Raw genomic sequence first — 25,734 nt, 5'->3', positions numbered from 1 at the left:
TATTAATTAACACAGTGTTGCCTTGGGTGTGTGATGCTGCAGTTCTGTTGGGACTTTTACATTGTGTTTGAGTACTTGGATGTTTATAGGAATTCAGTGTGTGGGTGTGCATAGTGTAAGTGTCCTTACTTACATTTTAACCATTTAATCGACACAGTACTACAGTGAAATAGGGATGTGTAAGGGTTTTTGGGGGCTGTTATACTGGTCCTATACCAGTTTGTTATAAGCAGGTTTGTTTATGTCAGAGTGTTTAGATCTTGTCTACTGTATGTAATCGGCTTACATTACATTATCAACTTTCAGAATGTTTAGTTTATGGGTCTGCACTGGTTACTTTTAGTACAGTCTCTTATGGAAGGAAAATGTATTTTGTAAATATACTGACGTACAGTATATTGTTATTTTAGTCTTAAGGTTTTCAATATTTTTTAATTTAACTACTTTTAAAAGTATTCACATGTAAAAATAAATAAATATTAGAGTATGATTTTATATATTGTACAATATAATGAAAAAAAATATTGGCATATATTCTATAATACATTTTGTAATCTTCAATATATTGAAATATATATTAATCAATATATTACATTCTGTTTCTCAATATATTTAAAATATATTTTCATTCTGTAAGGGGTAACCATATTATTATTATTATTATTATTATTATTATTATTAATTATTTCTTAGCAGACGCCCTTATCCAGGGCGACTTACAATTGTTACAAGATATCACATTATTTTTACATACAATTACCCATTTATACAGTTGGGTTTTTACTGGAGCAATCTAGGTAAAGTACCTTGCTCAAGGGTACAGCAGCAGTGTCCCCCACTGGGGATTGAACCCCCAACCCTCCGGTCAAGAGTCCAAAGCCCTAACCACTACTCCACACTGCTGCCATATGCATAAGTTATATTCCCTCTGTATGTTCTATACTGAACATGCAATAGTTTCAATAAAATCTTTGTCTGTACTGCCCCAGTGTAGCCTCTCAAGACTCCTTCAATTACTCAGATGCATTCCTACCCCTGCCTTCACAGTATCTGTCTCTTGGATTGTGTTTGAGTAATATTGAACTTGTCCCTTGCTATTACTCCTATCTGAGTTGCACTGTGCTTACATTATTTGCATTGCAGTCACTGTTAATGAAGTGTCCTTTTCTATATGAGGGGAACTGCAGCACTTAAAGTTTATGTTCCTTTTGGCAGTAGTTATTGATGCTGGCTGAATGTACACTCAATTGTGCCCCTCTAAAACCCGTTCAGATATGTAGTAACTGAAGTGAATGTTTAAACTTGTTTAGCTTTAGGATTTAATTTGAGTGGGGGGTTGTAATGTTTCAAATTTGTGAATGGAAACCACGGTGAAGTCCCTGTAAACCGATCACTGCTGACTGTCCCAATGCAAATCGCCTGCAACATTCCTACAAGGTGGCTGGAAGCCAACAACTGTGTTCAGCTACTCTGTTTATGACATTGAATTGATAAGATTGCGGGAATGGATCAAGTGAAACCTTACACATTGGACTTCACAGAGAAAGGGATTTCCCCATGTTGTTGAATATAAGGAATCATAATGTGATGGATATATTACAGTAAATGGAAAACCAGTGCCGTGATAAACAGTATTGAAAAAAAATCTATCCTGGAATTCGGTACAAATCTAAATTATATTTTCAGCTAATGTTTTTTCATTAATTGGGAAATGAGCTCTGCAATTAAAATAGTGTTACCAGCCTTTGATAGCTGAGAGAGGTCTGTTCGTAGCATATGAAAGTATCTATTATGTAGACTAGTTGGTCTTTTGGAGATTTATCTAACCCCCACTGCCTTTTTTAATAAACCAATTAACTTGTTCCTATGGAGGTACTTACCAGTTTGCGTAACAACTTAATAAAAATAGACAGTGGATGAAAATAACTTCAGGCAGGTTTACATGATCGGATTGTTTAAAATCTGTATTTTTCTTTTTGTACGAGATAAAACTTCAGAATCCTATGTTCGAAGTGCCAGTGGTGGTGTTTTGTTTTTTTGTTGTTGTTTTTGCCTTCTATAAACCAATAATTAGCACTGCACTTCATTTATTAGATATATTTATCAGGTGTCCGCAAACTGTTAGGGTTCTATTAAAACAAACAGCTAATTATGTCTGTTTTGGCTTGTGCTAACTGTAAATCTGCCTGCTTTCCAGTCTTTTGTATTTGGAATTTACAGGAACAGTCACATACCGTGTTAGAAGTGTGTCCCAACAGCTAGCCAGTTCATGAAGCCGATTGCTGTACAAATAATACCATTGTCTGGATTTCCAGTGCTGGTAGAGCCTGCTGTGCTGTCACAGGTTCATGATATGATTTGGGAAAAAGACAAATGCAAATCGTCAGCTTGTCTCCCCTGATCCCCTGACATGTGTAAATGTTGTAGTAAAAGGGATTGATTTTTTAGTATAACAAAATACTCAACACTCCAAGTGCTTCATGGGTATGACCGATTTATAAAATTTGCTTGAGGAAACTTAAACAATTCATGAATGAAAAGGAGAACTTTTTAATGCAACTAAGCACCCTGTTCAAATCTTGTGTTGTGTGTTGTTTTTTTTTAATTTTTTTTTTATATAATCCAAAAAAATGCAAAACCAAATAAACACCAACTGCTGTGACGTTTTGTGTTTCCAAAGCAATGTTATTTTTATCATTCTCCTTTCATTCAATGCAAATGAATACAATGGGAAGGGGAGCTAGAACAGAGAGGCTTTGTAACCAGCATTTCAATGTTTACGTGAAGTTCATAAACATTTATGGAAAACCGAAAGCTTACTTCCTGCATACTCTTTGAGTTTGGTTTGGGGTATTTCTGTTGGTAAAGCAGCATGGGACAATTTCGACTTTATTCAGGATTTCAAAACTCGCTCTCCTGCAGTTTAAAACTTCTAGTGCTGCAGCCTTTAAATCAAGTCTCAAAGTGCTCCTATCTGCAGTTGTTTCTTGCTATTTTTAAAAAAATAGATATTTATATTTACATTTGTTTTCTTCCTCTCCTGAAAATGTGTCACTTCAAAATAAGCCCCCTTTGATGTTTTAATAACATTATAGCGAAACAGTTTTACAGTGTGCTTTTATATAAAGATGAATCTGATCTCGCATAAAAAAAAAAAGGCTAGAGGGAGCCGGAGGAGACAATAAAAGGTGCGTCTCCTCTAACCAGATGTGTGGTAGACGGAGGGAGAAGGGAACAGGAGTGGATGTCTTTGATCATTCATTATTTACTGCATTGTATTAAACAGCTACATACTGCAGAGGAAGCTGTGGCTCTTTCTTCTATAGAGCTGAAGAGCTTTTTTTTATAACTTCAAGTAAATCGCCCGTACTGTTGTTATTGACATTTTAGGCAGCTGATCTGTCATTTATTTCAGGAAAACCCCTCTCCCTCAACCTTTAACTTCTTTGTATTATGCTATTTAGTACAGCTCAGTACCCAACATTGGTGTAATAAGAAGGGAAAGGAATACACTTGGTAACATTTTAATAAACACACCTGACTCTCATTAGCACAGCCTTCCCCCAAGTCCTCCATCACTTTGCTGTAGATGGTTCTGTTTTCCAGATTTATTTTCACTTGGACTAGTGAGGCTCATTTACCGTGCCTGTCAGAGACACTGCTGTCCAGATATACTGTGTGTCCTGTAAGGAACCCTCTTGATCCCACATAGAGACTCCCCAATGTCATTAAGCATCCTGTCGGAGGATATCCCACCCAGTGAATCCGTAAACATGTGACATTTTTTAGTTATAGCCACCACCTTTTTATGTATAATGGCACACACTGGATGCACAGGCATTGGAAATGAAAATTATAAATGCACACTACAATAGTGCTGATTTGAACGGTATAGCGATACATTTGAAATGTAACCTCAAACACTTAACAGCAGCGTCGATATAAATAAATTGTTTCTCCTGCCATGGGAACATGGCTTTGGCAGCTATCCAGGTTGTGTGGGAGATTTCTGTATGTGCTGCAGACACCTGCCCGGAAACCAGGGTCATCAAGTCAGTTCCTGATAGGCCCTACCTGCTGCAACAGAACTTAGTGTTGTTACAGGATAAAGGTTCTTTATCCCTGACCAGATGTGAAAAACTAAATGTAATTGTCCTTCCCCCTTTTAAGGTAAACATGTGTGATAGGTACTCTTAAGTGAGAGAAGGACAGGTGTAATGAAATTTGTGTTATGATATTTAAAGACATTATTTCATATTGACCAAACAGTTTACAGTCTAAGTGTGAATCTGGAGACGCCCTACCATCCAAGAGTAGTATTAACGTGAGCACATTAAGGGCGTCTGCTAAGAAATAAATAATAATAATAATAATAATAATAATAATAAAATAATAAAACAGCATGAATTCTTACTAAAGTGGTTACAGTTAAAAATAAGACGATAGCTTTTTAATGCAAGTGGTATAATTCAGTTTAATATAATTTTCCTGAGATTCACTATTGGATTTATAATATTGGTGACAGTCAAATTATTGTATCTGGATTCATATTAAACTAGTAAAAAAAAAAAAAAAAACTCATTGGAATTAGCTTATATTCCTAATCATGTTTGCAATTTAATTAGGAACATGTACAATTGAAGGTGAGGGGGGGAAGGGTTTGGTGTTTACCAGCCTCACTAGTTTCATTAGAAATCATTTTTAATCTGCTGTCAAAGTAGAATTTCTTCATATGCGTGTGTGCATAGTTTTGAAATAGAGGAAGAGGAAGTTATGTCATGCTGTAGTAATAAAATGCATTTATCTGGGTTACAGTATATTTCTACCTGCAGCACTTTGACTCAACTGCTAGATGTTTCTTGCTGTTATTTCTAAAGTATTATTACTGTAGAAAGAGGAGACGTGCAGTAGTGGGTGTTCTGTGAACATCAGTAATAATGTCCTCTGATCCCTCATGATCATCATTATCAAACACTCAGTTTGGAATATGTACTGTAGAAAAAAAAAGTACAATTGATTCTTATTATTGGTATACTGCAGACTGTATGATTGTGTGTAAATACATTTATGAAAGCTTTTGACTTAAATATATCCTTGTGAAAGCCTTATTAGATTGGTTTAATAATGTGTATTCACCTTCATAATGATGGGGAGATGAAATGCTCACAATTGAAGGTTGTTACAACAAAGCATTTCCCAAAGCACCGAAAACTCCCACCCTCTACTATTCATAGGTTTGAGCAGAATTTCATGTTCAGCAAACACCCTTCTAGTTTTTAGTAACTAGTGTCAAGACCATTGTATTGTTACTGTACATAATGACAATACCATCAAACTGTATGTACAGCATTGTGATTAGTGTTTCTGTGGTACACTTAAGCCTTGTTACCTAGTGGCTAGAGGTGCTAGAAATGTAACTCTTCTTGAGCCTAAGCTTGGCTCACAGCTCAGGTTCAAACTAACCCCCTGATGCAGAGGGAGAAGACACTAAGTACACAGGCGAGTGTGTTCAGCCACTGTACCAGCTAATGGAGCAGTTGTAAATGGGATGGTGATTGGAGCTGTTTCAGGACATCTGGCAGCAATGGCACTTAAAATGCAAACCTAGAGCAAATGAGAAGAGTCAGGGGGCATTTCCTTTTTTCATCCTTAAGTACAGTTGAATCCATTCCAAAGTGTTAATGTGCTGTGGCTGAAAGCCAAATTGGAGGGTGATGGTCTGCGAATCGAAACATGGAGACGGAGGCCCTTATCATTCGATTTGAAATGCTCTGTGGACTGGTGACGGATGATGTGACTCAACAGCCTTGAGGGCAAACCTGCGGTTATGAATTCTAATAACACTGTGAAATAGCCGGGCAAGATACAGCTCTCTTGTGACAGCTGTTACTTTTGGTAAGTGTGTAGAACCCTTAACTGAAGTTTGCACATCAGTAAAAAGCAAGCTTAACGTACAATATTAGTCTCTTACTCCATGACCATAAATGTTTTATCAGTGCAAAAAAAAAAAAAATTTGTACATTCATTGATGAAAAATCTTAGTATACCGATTCAGTGAATCTTTTGTTGTACTGTAAATTGGTATCACCTTTTGTAATTCACAGGTCCAAGCTTTTCTTTTGCCACTCTCCATTCAGAATTCTGACCCTTTTATCATTCTCTTTTCTTTTCTGTGGTAGCCCCTGCATCTCTATTTGCTTTGCATTCTTAAAGAGCATTTACTTCAGATTTAGTTTCCATTGTTGATTTACATCTACCTTTTCTATTCAAGGTGTCTGCAGTCATTCTGAGTGGTTCTGTTGCATCAATGTGACTATCATTTTCCTGCCTTTACCTGGCTTTGAGCTTGTCTGTAGTATCCCAAGTGCTGCGACTGAACAGACTTCCTCATTCCATTGAAATTGTGTGATGTAACATTTGGACTAGGGAAGGCTTTTCAATCTTGGCACTTTGGATACTTCAGACAATCTCAAAGCCAGGTAAAGGCAGATTTACAGATAAACCATTCAGAACAATAGCAAACAACTGCAAATAGTAAGCGAGATTTATATATATATATATATATATATATATATATATATATATATATATATATATATATATATAATATATATACAGTGGTTTGCAGAAGTGTTCTCCCCCCCTGCAAAGTTTTCATGTTTTGTCGGCACCTGAGCGTACTCCACCAACTTATAGTGATCCAACAAAGCAACCATGAAGACCAAGGAGCTTTTAGAACATAAGAACATAAGAATGTTTACAAACGAGAGGAGGCCATTCAGCTCATGTTGTTCGTTTGGTTGTTAGTAACTTATTGATCCCAGAATCTCATCAAGCAGCTTCTTGAAGGATCCCAGGGTGTCAGCTTCAACAACATTACTAGGGAGTTGGTTCCAGACCCTCACAATTCCCTGTGTAAAAAAAGTGCCTCCGATTTTCTGTTCTGAATGCCCCTTTATCTAATCTCCATTTGTGACCCCTGGTCCTTGTTTCTTTTTTCATGTCAAAAAAGTCCCCTGGGTCGACATTGTCAATACCTTTTAGGATTTTGAATGTTTGAATTAGATCGCCGCGTAGTCTTCTTTGTTCAAGACTGAATAGATTCAATTCTTTTAGTCTGTCTGCATACGACATGCCTTTTAAACCCGGGATAATTCTGGTTGCTCTTCTTGCACTCTTTCTAGAGCAGCAATATCCTTTTTGTAACGAGGTGACCAGAACTGAACACAATATTCTAGGTGAGGTCTTACTAATGCATTGTAGAGTTTTAACATTACTTCCCTTGATTTAAATTCAACACTTCTCACAATATATCCGAGCATCTTGTTGGCCTTTTTTATAGCTTCCCCACATTGTCTAGAATAGATGAAGACATTTCTGAGTCAACATAAACTCCTAGGTCTTTTTCATAGTTCCCTTCTTTTGAAACAAGTCAGGGATAAAGTGGTAGAGAGGCACAGAGCAGGAAAAAGGTACAATAAAATTTTAAAGGCGCTATCCCTCTCAGCACAGTGAAGTCCATCATTAAGAAGTGGAAGATGCATCATACCACCCAGACACTACCAGATCAGGTCGCCCTCCCAAACTGAGCAGCCGGGCAAGCAGGATACTTGTTCGGGATGTCACTCTGAAGCCAACAATGACCCTGAGAGATCTGCAAAGTTCTGTGACTGAGATGGGAGTCAGTGTTCACGCATCAACAATAACCGGTCCCTACACAAAGCTGGCCTGTATGGACGAGTGGCAAGAAAGAAGCCATTACTCAAAAGCCTCATCTTAAAGCACATATGGAGTTTGCGAAAAAGCATGTAGATGACACTGCAGACATGTGTGAAAAGGTTTTGTGGTCAGACGAGACAAAAATTGAACTTTTCGGTCTAAATTCCAAGCGTTACTTCTGGTGCAAGCCCAACACTGCACATCACCCAGTCACACCATCCCAACTGTCAAGCATGGTGGTGGCAGCATCATGTTATGGGAAGCTTCTCAGGATAGAGGGGAGAATGGATGGTGCAAAGTACAGATGAATCCTTGAGGATATCCTGTTTGAGCTAGCCAAGACTCTGGAGAGGAAATTCACATTTCAGCAGGACAATGACCCGAAGCACAAAGCCAAAGCCACACTGGAGTGGTTGAACAAGAAGAGAATTAATGTTCTTGAGTGGCTCAGTCAAAGTTCTTACTTGAATCCAATCAAATTTATGGTGAGACTTGGATTGTAGTCCATCGACAATCCCCAACAAACAGAACCGGAGCAATTTTCCCATGAAGCATGGCAAAAATGTCACCATCCTACTGTGCAAAGCTAGTAGAGACCTATCCAAAAAGACTCATAGCAGTACTTGCTGCAAAAGGTGCTTCTACCAAGTACTGACTTAAAGGAGTGAATACTTATGCAACCTGTAAAATTTATTTTTGTACATTTTCTTTGCAAGTTTTGCTGACACTTAACCTCATCCTCATAGAACAGTGCTCAGTTAACCACTACAGCTTTGAATAAAAAAGTTAATTTGAAAAACTGCATACATTATTTGTGATTCAACAAAATGTGACTATTGGTAGGGGGTGAATACTTCTGCAAACCACTGTATATAACTACCTTTTTTATTATTATTTTTTAAAATTGTATTTATTTTTGTTAAATTTATTTTTATGTGACTGGCAGTCAAGGCTGGCCAGCAGCAGAAATAGCAACCCAGACATAGAAACTGTAGTGGAGCGCTTCCTGCACACTTTTAATAAACACAAAACAAACAAAACACAGGAACAAAATAATTATTTGAACAAAACACTACACACAGAACTCAAACCAGCACCCAAGCACAGCTATCACAGTACCTTTCTTTCTCCTCCTTACTCTTTTTAAATATCCTTTTTTCCTACATCTATAAATGTTATATTTCTCATATTTGCTTTTGTGTTTTTTCTGGGTTTTTTTGTTGTTTTTTTTCCCCACCTCTCCTCCTGTTCAAGCAGGATAAACAACCTGCCTGGAAATCAAATAGCACCACCTGGTCCTATTGTTAGAATTGGTAAAGCCTCACTGTTTACATAGTAGAAGAGTAGCCTCTGCCAAGGAATCCATTGTAGGAGTACAAATATGGATTAATCACCTTGGGATTCAGTAAGTGGCCCATTGATATTTATGTCACAGGCAGTAACCTTTCATCAGGTGAAATGTTAAACTGTTGGCACATTGAATCACAGAAAAGTCTCCACACTAATGGTCTGGTTTACCATAGAGATCACCTTTCTCTATAGAAAATACAAAGATCAATACTGGTGTGTGTGTGTCTGTCATCTTAGAGCTGCAGTCCTGTCTTTTTGTTTGTGTTGATCCACATTACACTGATTTGCTTGATACGCTGTCAAGATGTTTAACATTGTAAATCTAATTGGCTTCAAAATTATTTTGAAATGCTGTTATTTCGAGCTTCCCTCTGATTTGACTCGTCTGCGGCCCTGAACTGTGTTGTTTTTCTCACATTCACTTCTGTTACAGGAGTTCTAACCAAGGAGACTTCTTATTGGTGCCTCCTATTCGATGTTTGAGGACATTAAGAAAGACTACTAGTCAAAAGTTTCTAGAAGTGTACTTTCAAAAAATCTGAAAAGAAAAAATAAAAATAGGCTGGTGATTGAAAGTGCTGTGCAGGGCCGAGTAATATAAACTTCTAAAAAGACTAAACTACCTTTTTGTTGTACAAAAAAAGAAACTTTAAATTTTAAAATAAAACCACTTCACTTTGTAGATGCTACTAAATATTAATAAATATTCCTTTTGAAATTAATTCGGCATTCAAGAGTTCCACAAGCTTAACATCTGTCATAGAATGATGTACGAACAAAAATAATGATGAAATTTACATCTCTGAGAGCTGTCATAATATTGTATTGCCAGGTAAGGCTAGAAAATGTTGTGGTAAAGCAGTGAGAGATACAGTATAATAAGTCTTTTTATAACGTGAAGTACATCACCAGGAATTGCATTCTGTGTTCAGGTGTTGCAGGCATTTGGTCACTAGACTACAGTAGATGGGGTTGTGGGTACAGAAATGACACAGATAAATGTAACTTTATATGAAATCCCTATTGATGGCAAACCACAGGGAATCAGATTGGAAAAGCATCAGGTGTCCATGGCTGGAATGGTATGAGGAACGCTCAGCGGGGGGTCCGGACCCTTTATTTTAATCCTTGCCCTTCTTTTCAAAGCCTTCAAACTCCATAAACAGCAAGTCAGGCATTGATAATTCACTGTGCACATGTTCAAGCACACAGAGTGGCAGTACTTTTAAGCATCCCCATTAAGTGAGCTTGTGTGTAGTTGTCAATCCGCCGCAGCTGCTTGAAATGCTCCCATTTGAAATGCTGACTTCGTCATATTTTCAGTCTTTAGCAAACTGCACAGGCAAAATCGAACGGTACCCTTCACTTTGACATCTGACCTAAGATGGCTACCATACTGTGGTCAAGTGTTTAGGTTTGAGATATTGGTTTATACTTGATAGACCGATGTATTCTGTTATTCTCTGAAAGTTTGATTGTAGATGTCTTTATAAGAGAAATAAACCCATTTGTGGCTGTGATTTTATAGCTGACACTGCAACACAGTGCCTAGTACAGTATATAGTCTGAGGTAGGGACGTCTCTTTTGCAGGGTTATATAAACACTGTATGCCCAATGACATTGACCTATGACCTGATGTTGCTGCCATATTGAGGACAAATGGCTTTCTGGGGTATGGGACTTCATTGTTTGGTACACAGCTGTGTTATATGATTTCTCAATGAAATGATCGAAGATGCAGGTGTTTTGATATATATCTTTTTCCTGTACAGCCTATATAAGTGAAGACATGCCATTCCCCTACCATTATGCTCTTGGGGATTTTAGTTTCAAATCTATTGTGTTGCAGGTACTGCTGTGGTTCTGCCAGGGTTTCTTCAGCATATTACATTGATATTATATTAGTATACTAATTACATTTTATAAGCTTTTTTTATATGGCTAGATGTTTTTGAGTGAGCATAATATAGCTAATGTATTTCATTTGTGAGGTTTTATATTGCTAGAGACAAGCCTTTTCACATGGAAAGACAGCTACCAACTCCCCTTGTGATTTTTTTTTAGACCCCAAAACCCGAGTAGCATATGATATGGAAGATGCGTTTATTATGTACACCTTTGTGTCACCATAGTTTTCACCTCCTATATTCTATCAACAGTTGTCATATTTTTTTTGTATCTATGCATTTCTTATCCTTTTCCCTTATGGCTATCTGTTCTTTACAACACAGAGTGCAATGTGTACAGAAGAGATGGCTTGCTGATAGAGATCATTCAGAAGAGAGACAGAGCCCACGATAAATTATTCATTAAGTTAGTGCTGCCCAGGGCTGAATAAAAATGAAACGGTTACTGAATAAGATGGCTCTTAAAATGTGTCTCTCATGCTCTCTTTCTCTTTTAAAAAAGGCACTTTAATTTGTTGTGTCTCGTGTAACGGTTTTGCTAAGTCAAGGGTTTTAATAAAATTTGACTTTATAAACAGAATACTTTTACTAATGCCTGTCTTAGTACACAATAATGTTCTTAATGTGCTCTATAGCTGCCCCTTGTGCTTCGGCAACTAGGTAATGTTATCATGGATTATAACTAGAAACAGAGGTGCTTGGTCATCAACTCTTGTGCTGGATAGAGAGTTGTTAACAGTTGAGTTCATACCATAAGGTTGCAAGTTTAAATCCTGCCAGGAATACCCAGAACATTCATCCGGTGCCTCAGTACAGTAGTCTGTTAGGGCATAGTGATGATGGCAGAGCTGCAGCTCCCTATGGATGAGGTGAAAAGCCAGGGTCCCATCTACTTTGTGCAGGGTAAAGGAACCCTGAGCAGCTTTATTTTATTGCTTTTCCCTTGGAGGACCTTTTTTTAAATCATATTTATAATCTGTAGTTGTGCAAGGAATTTAAAGTGATTCCAGATGTAATGACGTACAGTTCTGCTTGTACTGTACTGCATGACTGCCTCGTACCCATTAAGAGAACAGCCACTTCGTCCATAATCACACTTGTGCATCTGTTTGTTACATTGTTTTAAATTAACTGTTTTTCTTGCTGTTTTCATATTGCTCCAAAAAAGTTACAGTGCTTAACAAAAAAAAAAAACCTGATGTTCACAATACTAAAATAGAATGGTCATGTTCATCTTTTTATTCATTGTTTAAATGTTGATTTTGAAGATCATTTTTTTGCTTTCAAAAAATTGACGGGTACAAATTTTCAAAGTGAAGTATACTTGGCTCTCGGCATTATTGTATAAATGAAGTCAAGCATTTCAAATGCTCTTTTTTTTCTGAACGATTTAAAAGCCTCAGTATTTCCTTATTGTGCCTTGAGGTTATAACCTGGACAAAACATCCACCAGCAGCCCTTCGCTCCTCATTGGGGGTCTTGTTAGCGGGAGGTATGTAAGCAGAGCAATCCTTTTGGGGGAGGCGGATCCAGTCTAGGTCCTGTCTGTTCTGTGGACAGTCGAAATCCCAGTATGCTTGTTAAGAGGTTCAGGTGTTGTATTGATCCCAATGCCCCAGCCAAAACTCTCTTAACAAGGCTAGTATATATAAAATTCAAAACTAATACCACCCTCCCCAAGGCACAAAATGCTTTTAAATCTACCTGGAAAGTCAAAGGTTCCTGAATGTTTTGTGCAATTTCAACTGTTATGCAGCACTGTACTGTTCTCCACAAAGGCTAGTGAAATAACTTTCTATTTTTAATCAGTGGTTTTTAATATGGGGTAAAATTGCAAATTAAACAGTGGTTTGATGTACAGTACAGCATCTGAGATGTCCTCAAACTGTCATTTCACACAGTATGAGATCTTAAGTGTCTTAATTTCACTTGATCTGGTTGGCATCCTGTCATTTATTTCTTTATTAAGTGCCTGTCTTCAATGTAAACTTGTTTGACTGCACTGTTTTTTTTAAACATGCAATATCTATTTTTTAATCCTCGCAGTGCTTCTGACCAAGTGCGTTTTACTCTACTTAACGTTTTCACACATGGCGAACAGTAGCACTGAAAATGGACAGCATCTTAATCAGTTAAAATCTACAATGCTACAGTACTTAACTATAGGTAAATTAACTTTAAAATGTAGAACTGAACAATTATTATATTGCAGTTACCATTGCTTCTCTGCAGTATCGCTACTTGTAACAGAGGACTCGCTACAAGGGGCTGAACGATTACTTGAAATGATGACGTGGATGCATGTTCGCTGTGATTGACAGGAGACCGAGACTGTAAGGTTGGGATTGACACGCCCTGCAGGTGTGCAGGTTTATTTACATATAGTACAGACGAACATACAGGAACCCCACGTGACGCTACCAGCAATGATAGATCACATGGGACATACGGCCCGGCCTACAAAAGGCAAACACTATCAAACACAAGGTGCCGTGAAGACGGCTCGCGCTACTCCACTAACATATGGAGGTCCCGCTTCCACACCTGTCTGCTGTACTGGGTGGGATCTACTATCCCGAAACTAACTCCCTGTCCCTCAGGCAGTTCACCCAACTGCAACCTCTGATATACACACAGTCAATCGTTGGTTCGTTGCAGCTCCCTTCTCCCGGGACAAACCCCCGACCACCTCCCGACCTCGAGGTGGTCACTTTTGTTTTCTGAACCCTGATCAGCCTCGCAGCCGGACCGATACTTCGGCAGCAGCTGCGTTCTGCCCCAGTGGCTATATAATCTGTATAAGCCGTGATCTGTATAATCGGGACCCTTTTATTCCTGGCATTCTGCTGCACCACGCCTACCTGCTGATTAGGAGCTTGCAGCTGGTTAACACACACACACACACACACACACACACACACTGCTCGTTCCTGCACCTAAACACAGCAGACAGGCTGCTACACACAGAGATTCTGACTCCCCATTACCAATCCTGTTAATTATACAATCACTACACTCTTATTTACAGTAAACAATCACAGAAGCCCCCTCCTTATGTGCATGACCTCAGCCCTGCTACACTACTGTACGTGTTTTAAGACTTCCATTAAATATCCAATCACATTCATGCAGATTCTATAAAAATTGTACATATTGTTCCTGTTAAATCATTGATACCTGACTAATGGCAAGTTGTAATCATCAAAGAGTCTGATTATTGATGACTTATCCAGTGTAACAAATTATGTTATCATGGAATTCCCACCAGTATTCAATAAAATAACTCCTGCTGTTTCCCAGTTCAGATTCCAGTCATGCCATCTTACTGTCTGAAGAACGGAGTCGTCACACACAGGCATATCATGTAATTGGCTGATTTGGCACAGTCTTTTTTATAGACAAGATTAATAGCCTTTTCTTTTCCCTAGACAGTTATGAGAAAACAAGGAAAGGTGCCAAGTTCTGACTTTTGTGTTTGTGAGAATTAGTCTGACTTTTTACTGAAAAAGTGTATGCAGTAGTGCCTCTTTAAGACTTGAAGCAAGATAAATCAAACTGAATTATTGATAAGCTGTACTGAGGCACTCCTCTTCATGAGTGAGAGTTTGCCACTGCTTTGCTTGGTTTGTCTCCGGGCTCACTGTGTTCATTGTACCAGTCATGCAGTGCCTGCAAGCATCCTGAATGGTTGAGAGAGTTGGCGTAACAACTGGACATGATGTAGTAAAGCTTTTCTAACAGAATGGGAGAGATAAGATGATGTACTGTACATTCAAGCAGAACATTTTACTCTTCAGAGGTTGCTGAAGAAACAGCTGTTTACTCTTAAACTTACAGCTTAAAAGAAAACTTGCACTAAACTACGCGAGATTTAAAGGGGAAGAGAAATAAGCTTCAGCGATTCTCAGATTGACACAGATGTGACAGTTCCATCAGATTACATTTGACAAGCACAATTGTTTCTTTAGTCTCTTGCCTTTTAGTCATTAAGCTTTTACTGTCTATAAAGGTTAAAATAAAACTTAAATGGAAAGTTAGTACAAGAATATAGCATATTTCAAGGATCACATAAAACACATGGTGCTCTTTATCAAGCGTCCTTATAAATATATCGTACTGTTTTTGGTAAAGGGTGCGGCCTTCTATTCCTTCCGTGCAGCAAATATAACCCCAGCACAACCGCTTATTTGTTCCCTCTGCCATTGTGGCAAGTCACTCAGAAACCATACTGTTCATGTGCCTCTACACACACAGACATTGCATTTCTTTAATTAGAAAAAAAAGTGTCACTAACTTGAGTACGTGATGTGAATCAATCGAACTTCCATTTTGTTTTATGTAACTGTTTTTATATTGTTTTTACTGAGGGCTGCTATGTACTGTATGCAGTAATTGAATTTGTAATTGCTTTTTTATGAAAAAAAATGTAAGAAACAAGGTGACTTATTGGGTTTCTTCATTCCTTTTGAGTATAGATAAAGCAAGTCGGTGAAATGGGATGCTTTCTCTCATTTAAATATGTATCTAACATCTGACTATACGGTGAGTCTATGGAATGTGCATACAGTACCGTTTCAATTTGTCTGTTCATGGTACAAGCAATTATATTACAAATTATTTTTTGAATAGTGTTCTTTGTGATTGCCATCTGCTGACCTGGAATGCAGGCAGATAATGTATTTTCTATATGTTGTTGTTTTGTATCTGTGGAAAAAAAAAAAAAAAAAATCATCATTATTATTTATGACCTGCTGAAAATAAAGTTCACCAGATGGATATTGCATACTGCGGGTGTAGGATTAATTTTGATTTTGGGAGGTTGTGTGTATGGATAAACTGCAAATAGAACAAGGTTAGGCTTATTCCATTGTGGTGTCTGGAAAGGAATATGGCTTGTATACAAGTACAACTTGTTCTTCGTACTACATAGTTTAATGAGATCTTCTCTGACCTGAATGGTATTTTAAACCTGGAGATAATGGCACATTGAAATGATTGCGGCATTATCTTTAGCCACCGCCATACACAGCTTGGCCACGTGATTGATCCACACTGAAGTCCATCTTCCAGGCTCTTGTTGTCTTCTGCAGCCTCCTCATGAGGTATGACCCTTTCTGTACATGGGGGCAGTGAGGTTTCTACTTGAATTTAAACAGTACTGATGGAGAGCTCTATTTTTTTCTGAGGCTAAAGGTGGGGGGTGAAGTTGTGTGAGGAGGAATCAGAATTTAAATAGTCCCAACTGGTGGTTTGTGCCAGCCCGGTCAATGCACTACAATAGCTGTTGTGAACCCAAATCAGCTCAAGGGATTAATGGAGGAGTCACGAAATGGAGAAGGAAATATTTGTACTTTTTATTTCTTAGCAGACACCCTTATCCAGGGCAACTTACAATTGTTACAAGGTATCACATTATTTGTACGTACAATTACATTATTTTTTTACACATTTATTATAATTTTTTTTTTACATACAATTACCCATTTATACAGTTGGGTTTTTACTGGAGCAATCTAGGTAAAGTACCTTGCTCAAGGGTACAGCAGCAGTGTCCCCCACCTGGGATTGAACCCACAACCCTCCAGTCAAGAGTCCAGAACCCTAACCACTACTCCACACTGCTGCCCTATATAGAATTATTGTGCTCCATTTTTGCACAAGAGCAAATGCTATGATTTGTGTCCTGTAATTGCCACCAGTAGTGTCACTGTATACTTTTACTTGCTTCCCTGTATTCAGGAACACAAATGTCATCTACTACCCTCTACTGGCAAAATACAGTTACTACAGGTTATTGTACTTAAATGTAGACATTTTGATGGTTTGTTTCTCAGTATACCCGTTGTATTATAGACATAATTGTGGTATACTCTATTAAAGAATAGAACATCTGTAGTATTAAAACACTTGTAAAATAATGCTCCAATATAGCCTTCAACAACAGCAGCAACACATTCATTTTATATAGCGGCTTTTGTGGCTTGGCCACCACAATTTGCTTTACAACATAGTATTCAAATAAATACCTGCAGTAATCCAAAATTGGTTCTTATTAGATATCTTACCAAATACATATATTAGTGTATTATGTTATTGTTGTATTGAATTAATACAGACATAGCATAGGAATTGTTGGGGTTGAGAAAAGCCATTTTTTACATTGTGTCTGAAAATACAAATATGATGAAATCCCTCTGTTTCTATAGGGACCGCGTAGAATCTTATTCAGGAAGATTGTCTGCAGATTAAAATGGACTGTCAGAGAGTGGTCTACATACACTGTGGAACTTTATTAACTGTATTGGTATGTTTTTTCTCAACCAATCAGGTTCCGAATAGAGCTGTCGTCATATGACTAGAAAGCCTAAAATGTTGGATCCTTTTACATTTTACATACCGTGTGGTCTACTCTATACTGTGTTCACAGGCATCACTACATTATTAAAAACACCAAACAGAACAACAGCTGGTCTCTTGCAGTGGCAGGATGTTTGAAAACCCTGTCCAATTAAGTCACTAGAAAAATATAGGCCTATAGGTTATATACCATCAAAATCACTCCTTGTTTCTATCCAAGTTCAGTCGAGACCTACTGAAGCAGCCTCTACATCCGCCTGGTACACTTCACCTGGTAAAAACATTCACCACCAAAGCTCCATAGTCATCCTGCAGATCCGCAAATCCCTGCATTACAGTAGGTTCACCGCAGTGGAAACGGCAGAGAAATCTGTAACGGGTCGTAAAACCAACTCTTTCTGAAATGTGACTACCCTTGTGACTACCCTTAAGTACTGGTAAGTAACTTTTTAAATGAGTCTCCTGTGTTTAATTTTAATCACAAATGGGAAACTTTTTTTTAAATTTTGCAGCGCACTGAGATCTGGTCCCAGGTTCCCTGGCAGAAAGGTCATACTGTTCTTGGGTTGGAAGTCTTGCAGTAGAGCACTTCTCATTAAACAGATTATAAATAACTTGCAAAATGACTTGGTCTCAGCCGCTGAACAATAGGAATCGTTCATCCCTGTGGATACACATGGGTGAAGGGACCTGCTGCTGGCGGTCACTGCTCTATTTTAGTCACATTGCAGGCTCTGTATGTAGTTTATTAGAATATCAATAAGCGATTCAGAAGAACCTTCTCATTAAGCAAAAAACATTATTGGGTATATTAAGTGTCATTGGCTTAACTACCCCACTGCCATTATCTAAAGGTAATGGCTGAATCTTTGTTACAGCTTAAATCGTCCTTTTTTGCAGTATAATATATTTTTTTCCGTATTGTGGTTTTATCTGTACTCCCCATTGTAATGCATGTGTGGTTAGACTATCCGAGAGAATTTTCTATTGTGTATTACCTTGTGTTCTGTCGCCTCGCTCTTTTTCAGAAAGAGCCCTCAATCACGACCTATTTGACTACTTTCATTGTATAGTACCAGCGCTTATCTTTTTTTTTTCTTTGCCTATTTTATTCTGTGCTGCAGATAACTCCTTTTAAAAGTGCCCTCGCAATCGAATGGCCTTGCATTTTCAGTTTGAAGTCAGCAGCGTGAAATCCCCAAAGCCCAATGATAATTGTCACTTTAGTTGCTAATAAACCTTTTTAGCTCTCATTGATTCTTTTGAATTAGACACAGTAACAAGCTAAAGGCCCCTGGAGCTTTCCCCTATGTGAAAGGTTCCTGGGGATCAATACTAGGAGTTTACTGCAATTTGGTGTTTATAGATGCAAGAATTCTAGTGATCTGTATATCTTTTCCACTGCTAAGGCTGTGCGGTCCTTTTTCTTTGGTTCTGCTGTAATGTACAGGCTTGTCCCCTAGAGGACTTTCCTCAGGTTTCAAAAGTGGGTCGGCTAGAACTTTAACACAATAAGGACAGATGACAAGAGTCTTGGGATCTCTAGACTCTATGAAGTTGTGACTCCGATGGAAGATGTGTTGGGTGTTGCTGTTTTTATTTAGTTTTTTTTTTTTTTTTTTTTAATAAGGAATGCTAACGACTACCCAAGAAAGCCTGGTGTCTAACCATCCAATTATGAAATACCAGACTGTCATAAATGTAAATTCCCTGTTTCAGCCCAGCAACAATACCTCTGCTATTCCAAAGCCTTAACTAACAAGCACTTATTTGAGAGCAGGGAATGGCTGTATCAAGCACTACTGTGAGCTGAGACGTGACCAGACGGGGTTAGATGTTAACCCTGTGCCCCTCTGGGTCCAGGGTTCAGGTCACTGACATTGAAGACCTGGGCCAGCACATTCTGGAGTCTCTGTGGGAACAATCTGTGCAGGATTTCGTGAATGTCGCAACTCGCCGGGTCAGGCTTGCTGCACGACCCGCACCCTTGCTGACCTGTACAGTTGATGTGCTGTGAAAAAAGCAGATAACAAGCTAATCTAGCAGGATTTAGGACGCTCGTCAATTAAATATCGGTTTAACGTCTCTGTTTTTGTAATCTGTGTACTGTGAAAAATAGCAGCTGACCTTGTCCTTGAGAGACACACAATCGTATTCAATACATACTTTGTGGAAAGTGACTTTTAAATGAATGCTTCTCTTATCTATAACTGTGCCACTCGTCAAATACATCATTTAGTTTGTTTTTCTGGAAGAGTAGCAGCAAAAGAGTAACGTTAGCTTCTTCGGTAAGTTAATACGTTGTGTGTAGGGTGTCTCTTATTGTATAAATCGAAGTTGGGTGGGTCTGGCTGCTCAGAATCGCATCCTATATTCTATGCACAAGAGCACATCTGTACACAGTGTAAGACGTAGTGGTATTTTGACAGATCTGTAATTGATTGGCTATTTTCCATGTTTTTTAATCCATCCACAAACTGAATACTTTAAGTAATTGCTTTACATGTTTGCAGGAAAAAAAAAGTATTCTTGATGAGCACAGCAAAAGATGAAAACATACCATTAAGAATGTCTGCGTGACCTCTTGATTTGAGTGGTCAGATTCATGTTCTTCATGTAACAAGTCAGTAAGGTTGTTCAGAGACTTGGGGAGGTTCATAGAAAATCAAAGAGACTATCATAATATTCTATTTATTCTTTTGCCTTTGCTCTGAGAACAATATCAGTGATTTTTTTTTTTCTTCTTCATTTTACAGAAAGAATTGAGCCTTCCAAGAAGAGGGAGTTTGTAAGTAAACTGTTTTCTGTCTCTTCCCCTGCCTCAAGTACCAAGCTTTTGCTTTTCTTATTTGAATTTCATATGGCATAGAAGGAACCACTGGCTGAAATGGTGGAATATGTAATGTCTGGCTACCGAAGGGATGGTTTGCAAATGACAAAGGATGGGTCTTTAAAAAGTGGGGGCACATTGTTTAGTGATTCTGTTTGATACTATAAACATTTGATCTGCTTGTTCAGTGGATTTCTAGAAGCTTGTATACTTAAGTATCTACAATCCAGGGTTAAAAAAAAGTATGTGACAGAATTTGTTACCAGCACATAAAGTATACATTTACAATCCCTAAATAATGAAAACCATGTTTTAATTTAGTTTTATAATTTAAAGTTTGGAAATGTACAGCTGGCTACAGTAGCTAATTATAAAGCATTAAGGGATGTTGGATAGTTTATGTATCTGTCAGAAATTTCAGATTTGATCTACAGTTAAATGCCTTGGATAATTACAAGCTTTAGCTGTAAAATACAGCTATAGATATTGATTTAAAAGTGGCAGTCAGTTTCGTATACCTATAATTTAAAAGCACTATGTTTTGTCCACATTACATAAAAAATTAAACAAAATCATCTCTTTCTTCAGAATTATCATTTCCAGCTGTCAGTGTGATGCATCTGGCTGTACCCTTAATTGGCTGGTATACATGAAGGGCTGCGTTGTCTTGTTAGAGGTGCTTGTTTCTTGCTATGTTCGCTCACACTGCCTCTTCTCTTTTGATTCCTAACCCTTCATCAGTGAGTTCAGCGATATGTTTCAAAAACCACAGGCACCAGAGTACTTTGATAATTTGAAAACGCATGCTATGCAATTCTTCTACAGCAAGTAATTTGAAACTGAATGCGTGTGGCTCACATGCAATAATTAAATGTTGTTTTTTTTTATGTAATTATCACGCAAATGTAACTTCATGTGCCGAGGGAGAATCGCTGGAAGAATTGGACACGCACGTGTGGAATACATTTGACAGAAAAAAACAAGCCTAAAAATAAATAAATACAAATACTACTTATTTGTATTTTCGGAAACAATGAATGTACCAGTCCTATCTGCAACCAAGGTGTAAAAATGTACAGTACCGTACAGTACACTACGGTATGTCTAATCAGCAGCTGCTGTCTCATAAGACCCTCTCAACTGTATCTATCTTACAAACAGCAAGAGTCCCTTTTGTACAACCTGTTCCTAATTATTTGACACCTGTGCTTGTTTGTTGACACTTCAGTGGTTCATACTACTGTAGTTCATTCAAAGTTTGAAATTACCGGTAAGCTGATTCATGTTGCTCACCTAACCTGAAACCAGTCAAGATGTCTCTGGCTTGATTTACTTTTTCTCCCTGCGTGTCGAGTGGTGATGATTCCTGTGGAAAAAATAAATAAATCCTTCTAGCATCACACTGTGATATGGAATATGGAATGTGATATGCTTAACAGTGAGTTGGCTACGATCATCTTTCCTGCTTCTGTGATGGACAGTGTACATGATGTAACTTGATATATTGTGAGGCCATTAGCCAAACCGTCAGGATGTTTGAGGGCATGAACCTCCTTCCCTCTGAATTACAAGATTTTTAATTAAATGGTTGGTGGTGCTTTTAAAAGGAAATAAATGAATCTGCAGTTGAGGTCAGGCAGCTACGGTAATTTAAAATGGCAGATTTTATTTTATTTATTTATTTATTTATTTTTTAAAACCAATTGGGAAAGCAGTGTGTGTCTGCTGCTTGACCCAGTGAGGTACTTGACCTAAAACATTGGTGCTCACATGGTCATCTGCTTTTGTCGGATTTACTTCCAAGGTTAACTTTGAGTGTGAATGTTTTAGAGTATCTATGTATCTTAGAAATGTATGTGATTTCTTTTAAAGGCATTGTTTAAAAAGATTATTTTACCCGTTTATGTATAAACTTCATCTTGCAGGCACATTGATACTGTACATTGCACTGTATTGCATTAAAACCCAGCATATGCAAGTTCAAACACTGCTCATGAATAGTGATAGGTATGCATGATTTATTCCATTGAATGTTTAAATGCGAGGTTAACGAGCAGTGCCTTGTTTTTTGTATGAATGGGTTGGTGAACTGTTTGTAATAGGTTGCTTCTGTGTGTGTCTCAGACCTGTGTACGGTATAACTGACAAAGGGTTAAGATCAGAACTTTCCATGTAAGGGGCTCCATGCTCACATCCTGCTTGTTCTTTGAGTATCTTGGCAGATACACTAGCATTAGTCTAATTTACCAAAGACCCCTTATGAGACACTTAACTGTATACTCCATTGCATACCCTAATTAACATAGGTGGCAGGTTTAATCTAATTTAGAGCAAGTCATGATTTTGAAAGCTGTAGGAGGTTGTAATTAAATTCTGAGAAATGTAATCCGTAATAATTATTATTGTACTAATAACAATTACTACTATTTAAAATAAATCAAATATATTAAAGTAAAATAATGGCACAATTGAAACTAAATTGGTCTCCTGATTTCAAATCTATGTTATAGTGTGTATAATGTTGTAATGCATTTATATTGCTGTGGGTGCAGCATCTCTGACAGCCAGGAGATGGCCATTTAGTTCCCAGCAGAGAGCAGGGTTGCAAAGTGACTTCTCTCTGTGTTGAATTTGTGGTTTTGACCTGCTTATTGTCTTTTTTTTTTTATTTATATATATATAAAGTTTTTATGCAACAGAAATCACCTGGAGCGAGGTAGTGTAGCCCAATAAGGTTTTTAATGAGATTAGAAACCAGCAAATCATGCCTTTTTTTTTAAATTCCAATTTTTTTACATTTTAAATAGTTTTTTCATTTTTTCATTTTTTTTTATTTTAATTTTTTTTGTTTTGTTTTTATTAAAGGTAAGCATTCTATCTGAATGTTCTGTAGCCATCCACCATGTGGTAGTTTTATATGTATCGTGCCAAGGGTGTTAAAGTCAAGGTGAACAACCAGACACTTCATCGAGGGGGCACGACTTGTGCCAAGGCCTTTTGCAAACAGAAATAAAATAATGCTTGGGTGTGGGATGCCTGAGTTAGACTTTGTGTCTGGCTGTAGTACAATTGACCATGAATGTGGCTTATAAACAGGATATCCTGTGCATTTTCTTATATAGTACTGATTACATTGGTCTTCCTTCCGTTACCTAGATTAGAATCTGCCTTAACTGGAAGATAAAAACTGGGGACATTCATCTTTTTATTATTATTATTTTTTTTGATCTGCAGCTTAGTTTTAAACTGATGTACATTCAAGAGAGAGAAAATGTTACATAATTTGTTTTTAAAAACAAAAAAACCTTCTGCTCGGTTTCCCTACGATATATTTTGTAAATTTAATATTAGAGGAATAAATGTTGTGCAACATTATAGATAAAACCCTACTGGTAAATGTTTTACCCTTTTTAAATTAAAAACATTTTAGTTTTCAGCTCAGTATTTTGTGTTTTTTTTGTTTTTTTTCCCCCCAAAAAGGGAATTCCCAGATATGATGATAAAATGTATCTTTACTGCATTGCACAGCATGTGGCATCTGTATAGCTTTTTATCACTGCAATACTGTAGTTAAACAGGCTAGAATATGTTTACAGGGCAGATGCTTGAACCATTTTGTAGTATTTATAGGGTGCTAGGTTCTAGAGGTTTAATTCATTGACTCTTTCTTCAGAACGCATCTTTGGTCGCTGCTACAGTATATTCTATGTCTCTTTTAAAAAAAAAAAAAAACATACAAGATAGAAAGGTCTGTGAACTCAGCTATGAAGCATTCCTCAGTCACAGGCAAACCAGCAATCTTTTCCCTATTTCATGCCTTTTCAGAAAAGTTTTTTGGCTGGATGCTTTAACAGATTGCCTGACAGCGTTTTGTACCGTTGAGTTTGTTTTCTCTTCATGGCTGGTTGCATTCCCTTCTCTCTCTGTCGTTGGTTTTATGAAAGGGTTGCCCAGCCAGAGCCTTACTCCTCCCAGTTGTTGTTCAAACCCACACCCTACATTACTTCAATGAACAAATTAAACATTTATTCAGCACGCAATTTTAATAATAATAAACTATACATGTCCCTCCAGGGTTTATGATAAAAGATTGTGAGAGAGAATTTAATCTCTGGCAGCGTTTACACAAAAATCTACCTTTTGAAATTGCAAGTCTTTGAAGTCCAAGACCTTTGATATCAGAGTTGCTATGGCAATGTAACAGCATCATCTCATGGCTCTTTACTGTATTTTGTTGCTTTTGAGATCTGTTACGATGATATCTCAAGGTTTAGCTGCATAGATGGAGGAAATTTCACAGAACTCCATGGGGGTTAAATGTCGATTTCTGTTAGGTAGTGCTATAGGAAAGAATTATGATGTATACAATTCCCACTTTTTGACCCATGGGAAATTAGCTTGGTATGGGTTCAAAGAGGTTTATTTATTCTACCACCAGGAAACAATAACATACAACACTAAACTATGTCTATTAAATTATGTGGAATTAATCTCCTCTAAAAGTTTGTGTGGTTATGCTGTCTGGACAACAGTTTCTGTTTCCTAAATCTGCTTCCAGGCGTTTACGGTGAGTAATGGTCTTTATTTTGTGCCAGTATAGTAATTTTTAGTGTAAGAATCCCTCTATTTTTGCTAAGTGACTAAAGTAGTGGGTTTTGAAAAAATTACCAACCTGGCAACAATGGGAAAATCAAAAGCCTGATTATCAGCATAAACAAAAGACAGGATGTCTTGTACACGCTGCCCTGGAAATTCATGTGGAGAAGTAAAGCTGTGGAATTATTATTTGCAGTGGGGGTATAACCTAGAGCCTTTAGTTTCAAAGGACAGCAATACTGGATTGTATGTACTGTATACAAAATAAAAATCATCTCAATGTGAAATTGTGTAACTAAGAACTGTTTGTCACTGTAGTTGTTGTAACTCAATGTGGTTTATTTTTGTTTTGTTTTTCAAGGCCTGCTGTATTTACTATATGATTTGTATTTGCAAAAGAGCAACGCAAGGTTTCTCATTGGCGTAATGAATTGTAGGGGACTCGGTTGCTCGGTGACCATAAGTAGTTCCCTCATGATGTAAACAACATTAAAAACAACACAGATAAGGATCAAATAAATCAATTGTGTCCTGCTCGTTGTAGTCATGGCCCTCCTGTTTTGTATAATACGTGTATCATAATAATATATAGAAATGTATACTAATAGTGTAAGAAATGTATCATCTAATGTTGTTGGCAGCAATTTACATACATACCGGTACTTTGTTTTGTGTCAGTATCAGAATGTATGTACTTTATAATGTTAGACTAAAATATACAATACTGCATGTAAACTGTGTTTAATAAAAAATAAAATGGTTCTAAAATGTACTGAAAAACATTCTACTCCATATGCATCATTACCCACAGATGCAGGTGCATGCAGCAAACTGTGGCATTACAGCAGTAAAGCAAATTCATATTTCTTGACCAAGCTCAAGCTGAAAAACTGTTTTGCTGTGCCCTCTTCCTTTGGTGAACTACTGTACTGTACATTTATTTTCTCAGCTTTGACCATGGGCTAAACCAAGAA

General features: G+C 37.5%; 1 protein-coding gene across 6 annotated transcripts in view; it reads left to right on the top strand.

Moving 5' to 3' along the window:
• Positions 1-25,734, top strand: part of LOC117403880 (microtubule-associated serine/threonine-protein kinase 3-like) — a 161,063-nt gene that overhangs the window by 46,231 nt on the left and 89,098 nt on the right. For all 6 annotated transcript variants that reach the window (XM_059008096.1, XM_059008034.1, XM_059007965.1 and 3 more), the window contains one exon: positions 20,091-20,122. In XM_059008096.1, the coding sequence (XP_058864079.1) occupies positions 20,091-20,122 (32 nt within the window). The remainder of the gene's footprint in view (positions 1-20,090; positions 20,123-25,734) is intronic.

Source organism: Acipenser ruthenus, chromosome 1 (genome assembly GCF_902713425.1).
Source record: "Acipenser ruthenus chromosome 1, fAciRut3.2 maternal haplotype, whole genome shotgun sequence".
NCBI classification, from domain to species: domain Eukaryota; kingdom Metazoa; phylum Chordata; class Actinopteri; order Acipenseriformes; family Acipenseridae; genus Acipenser; species Acipenser ruthenus.
Note: the sequence above shows the minus strand (reverse complement) of the source record. Positions and strands in the feature narration are given on the sequence as shown.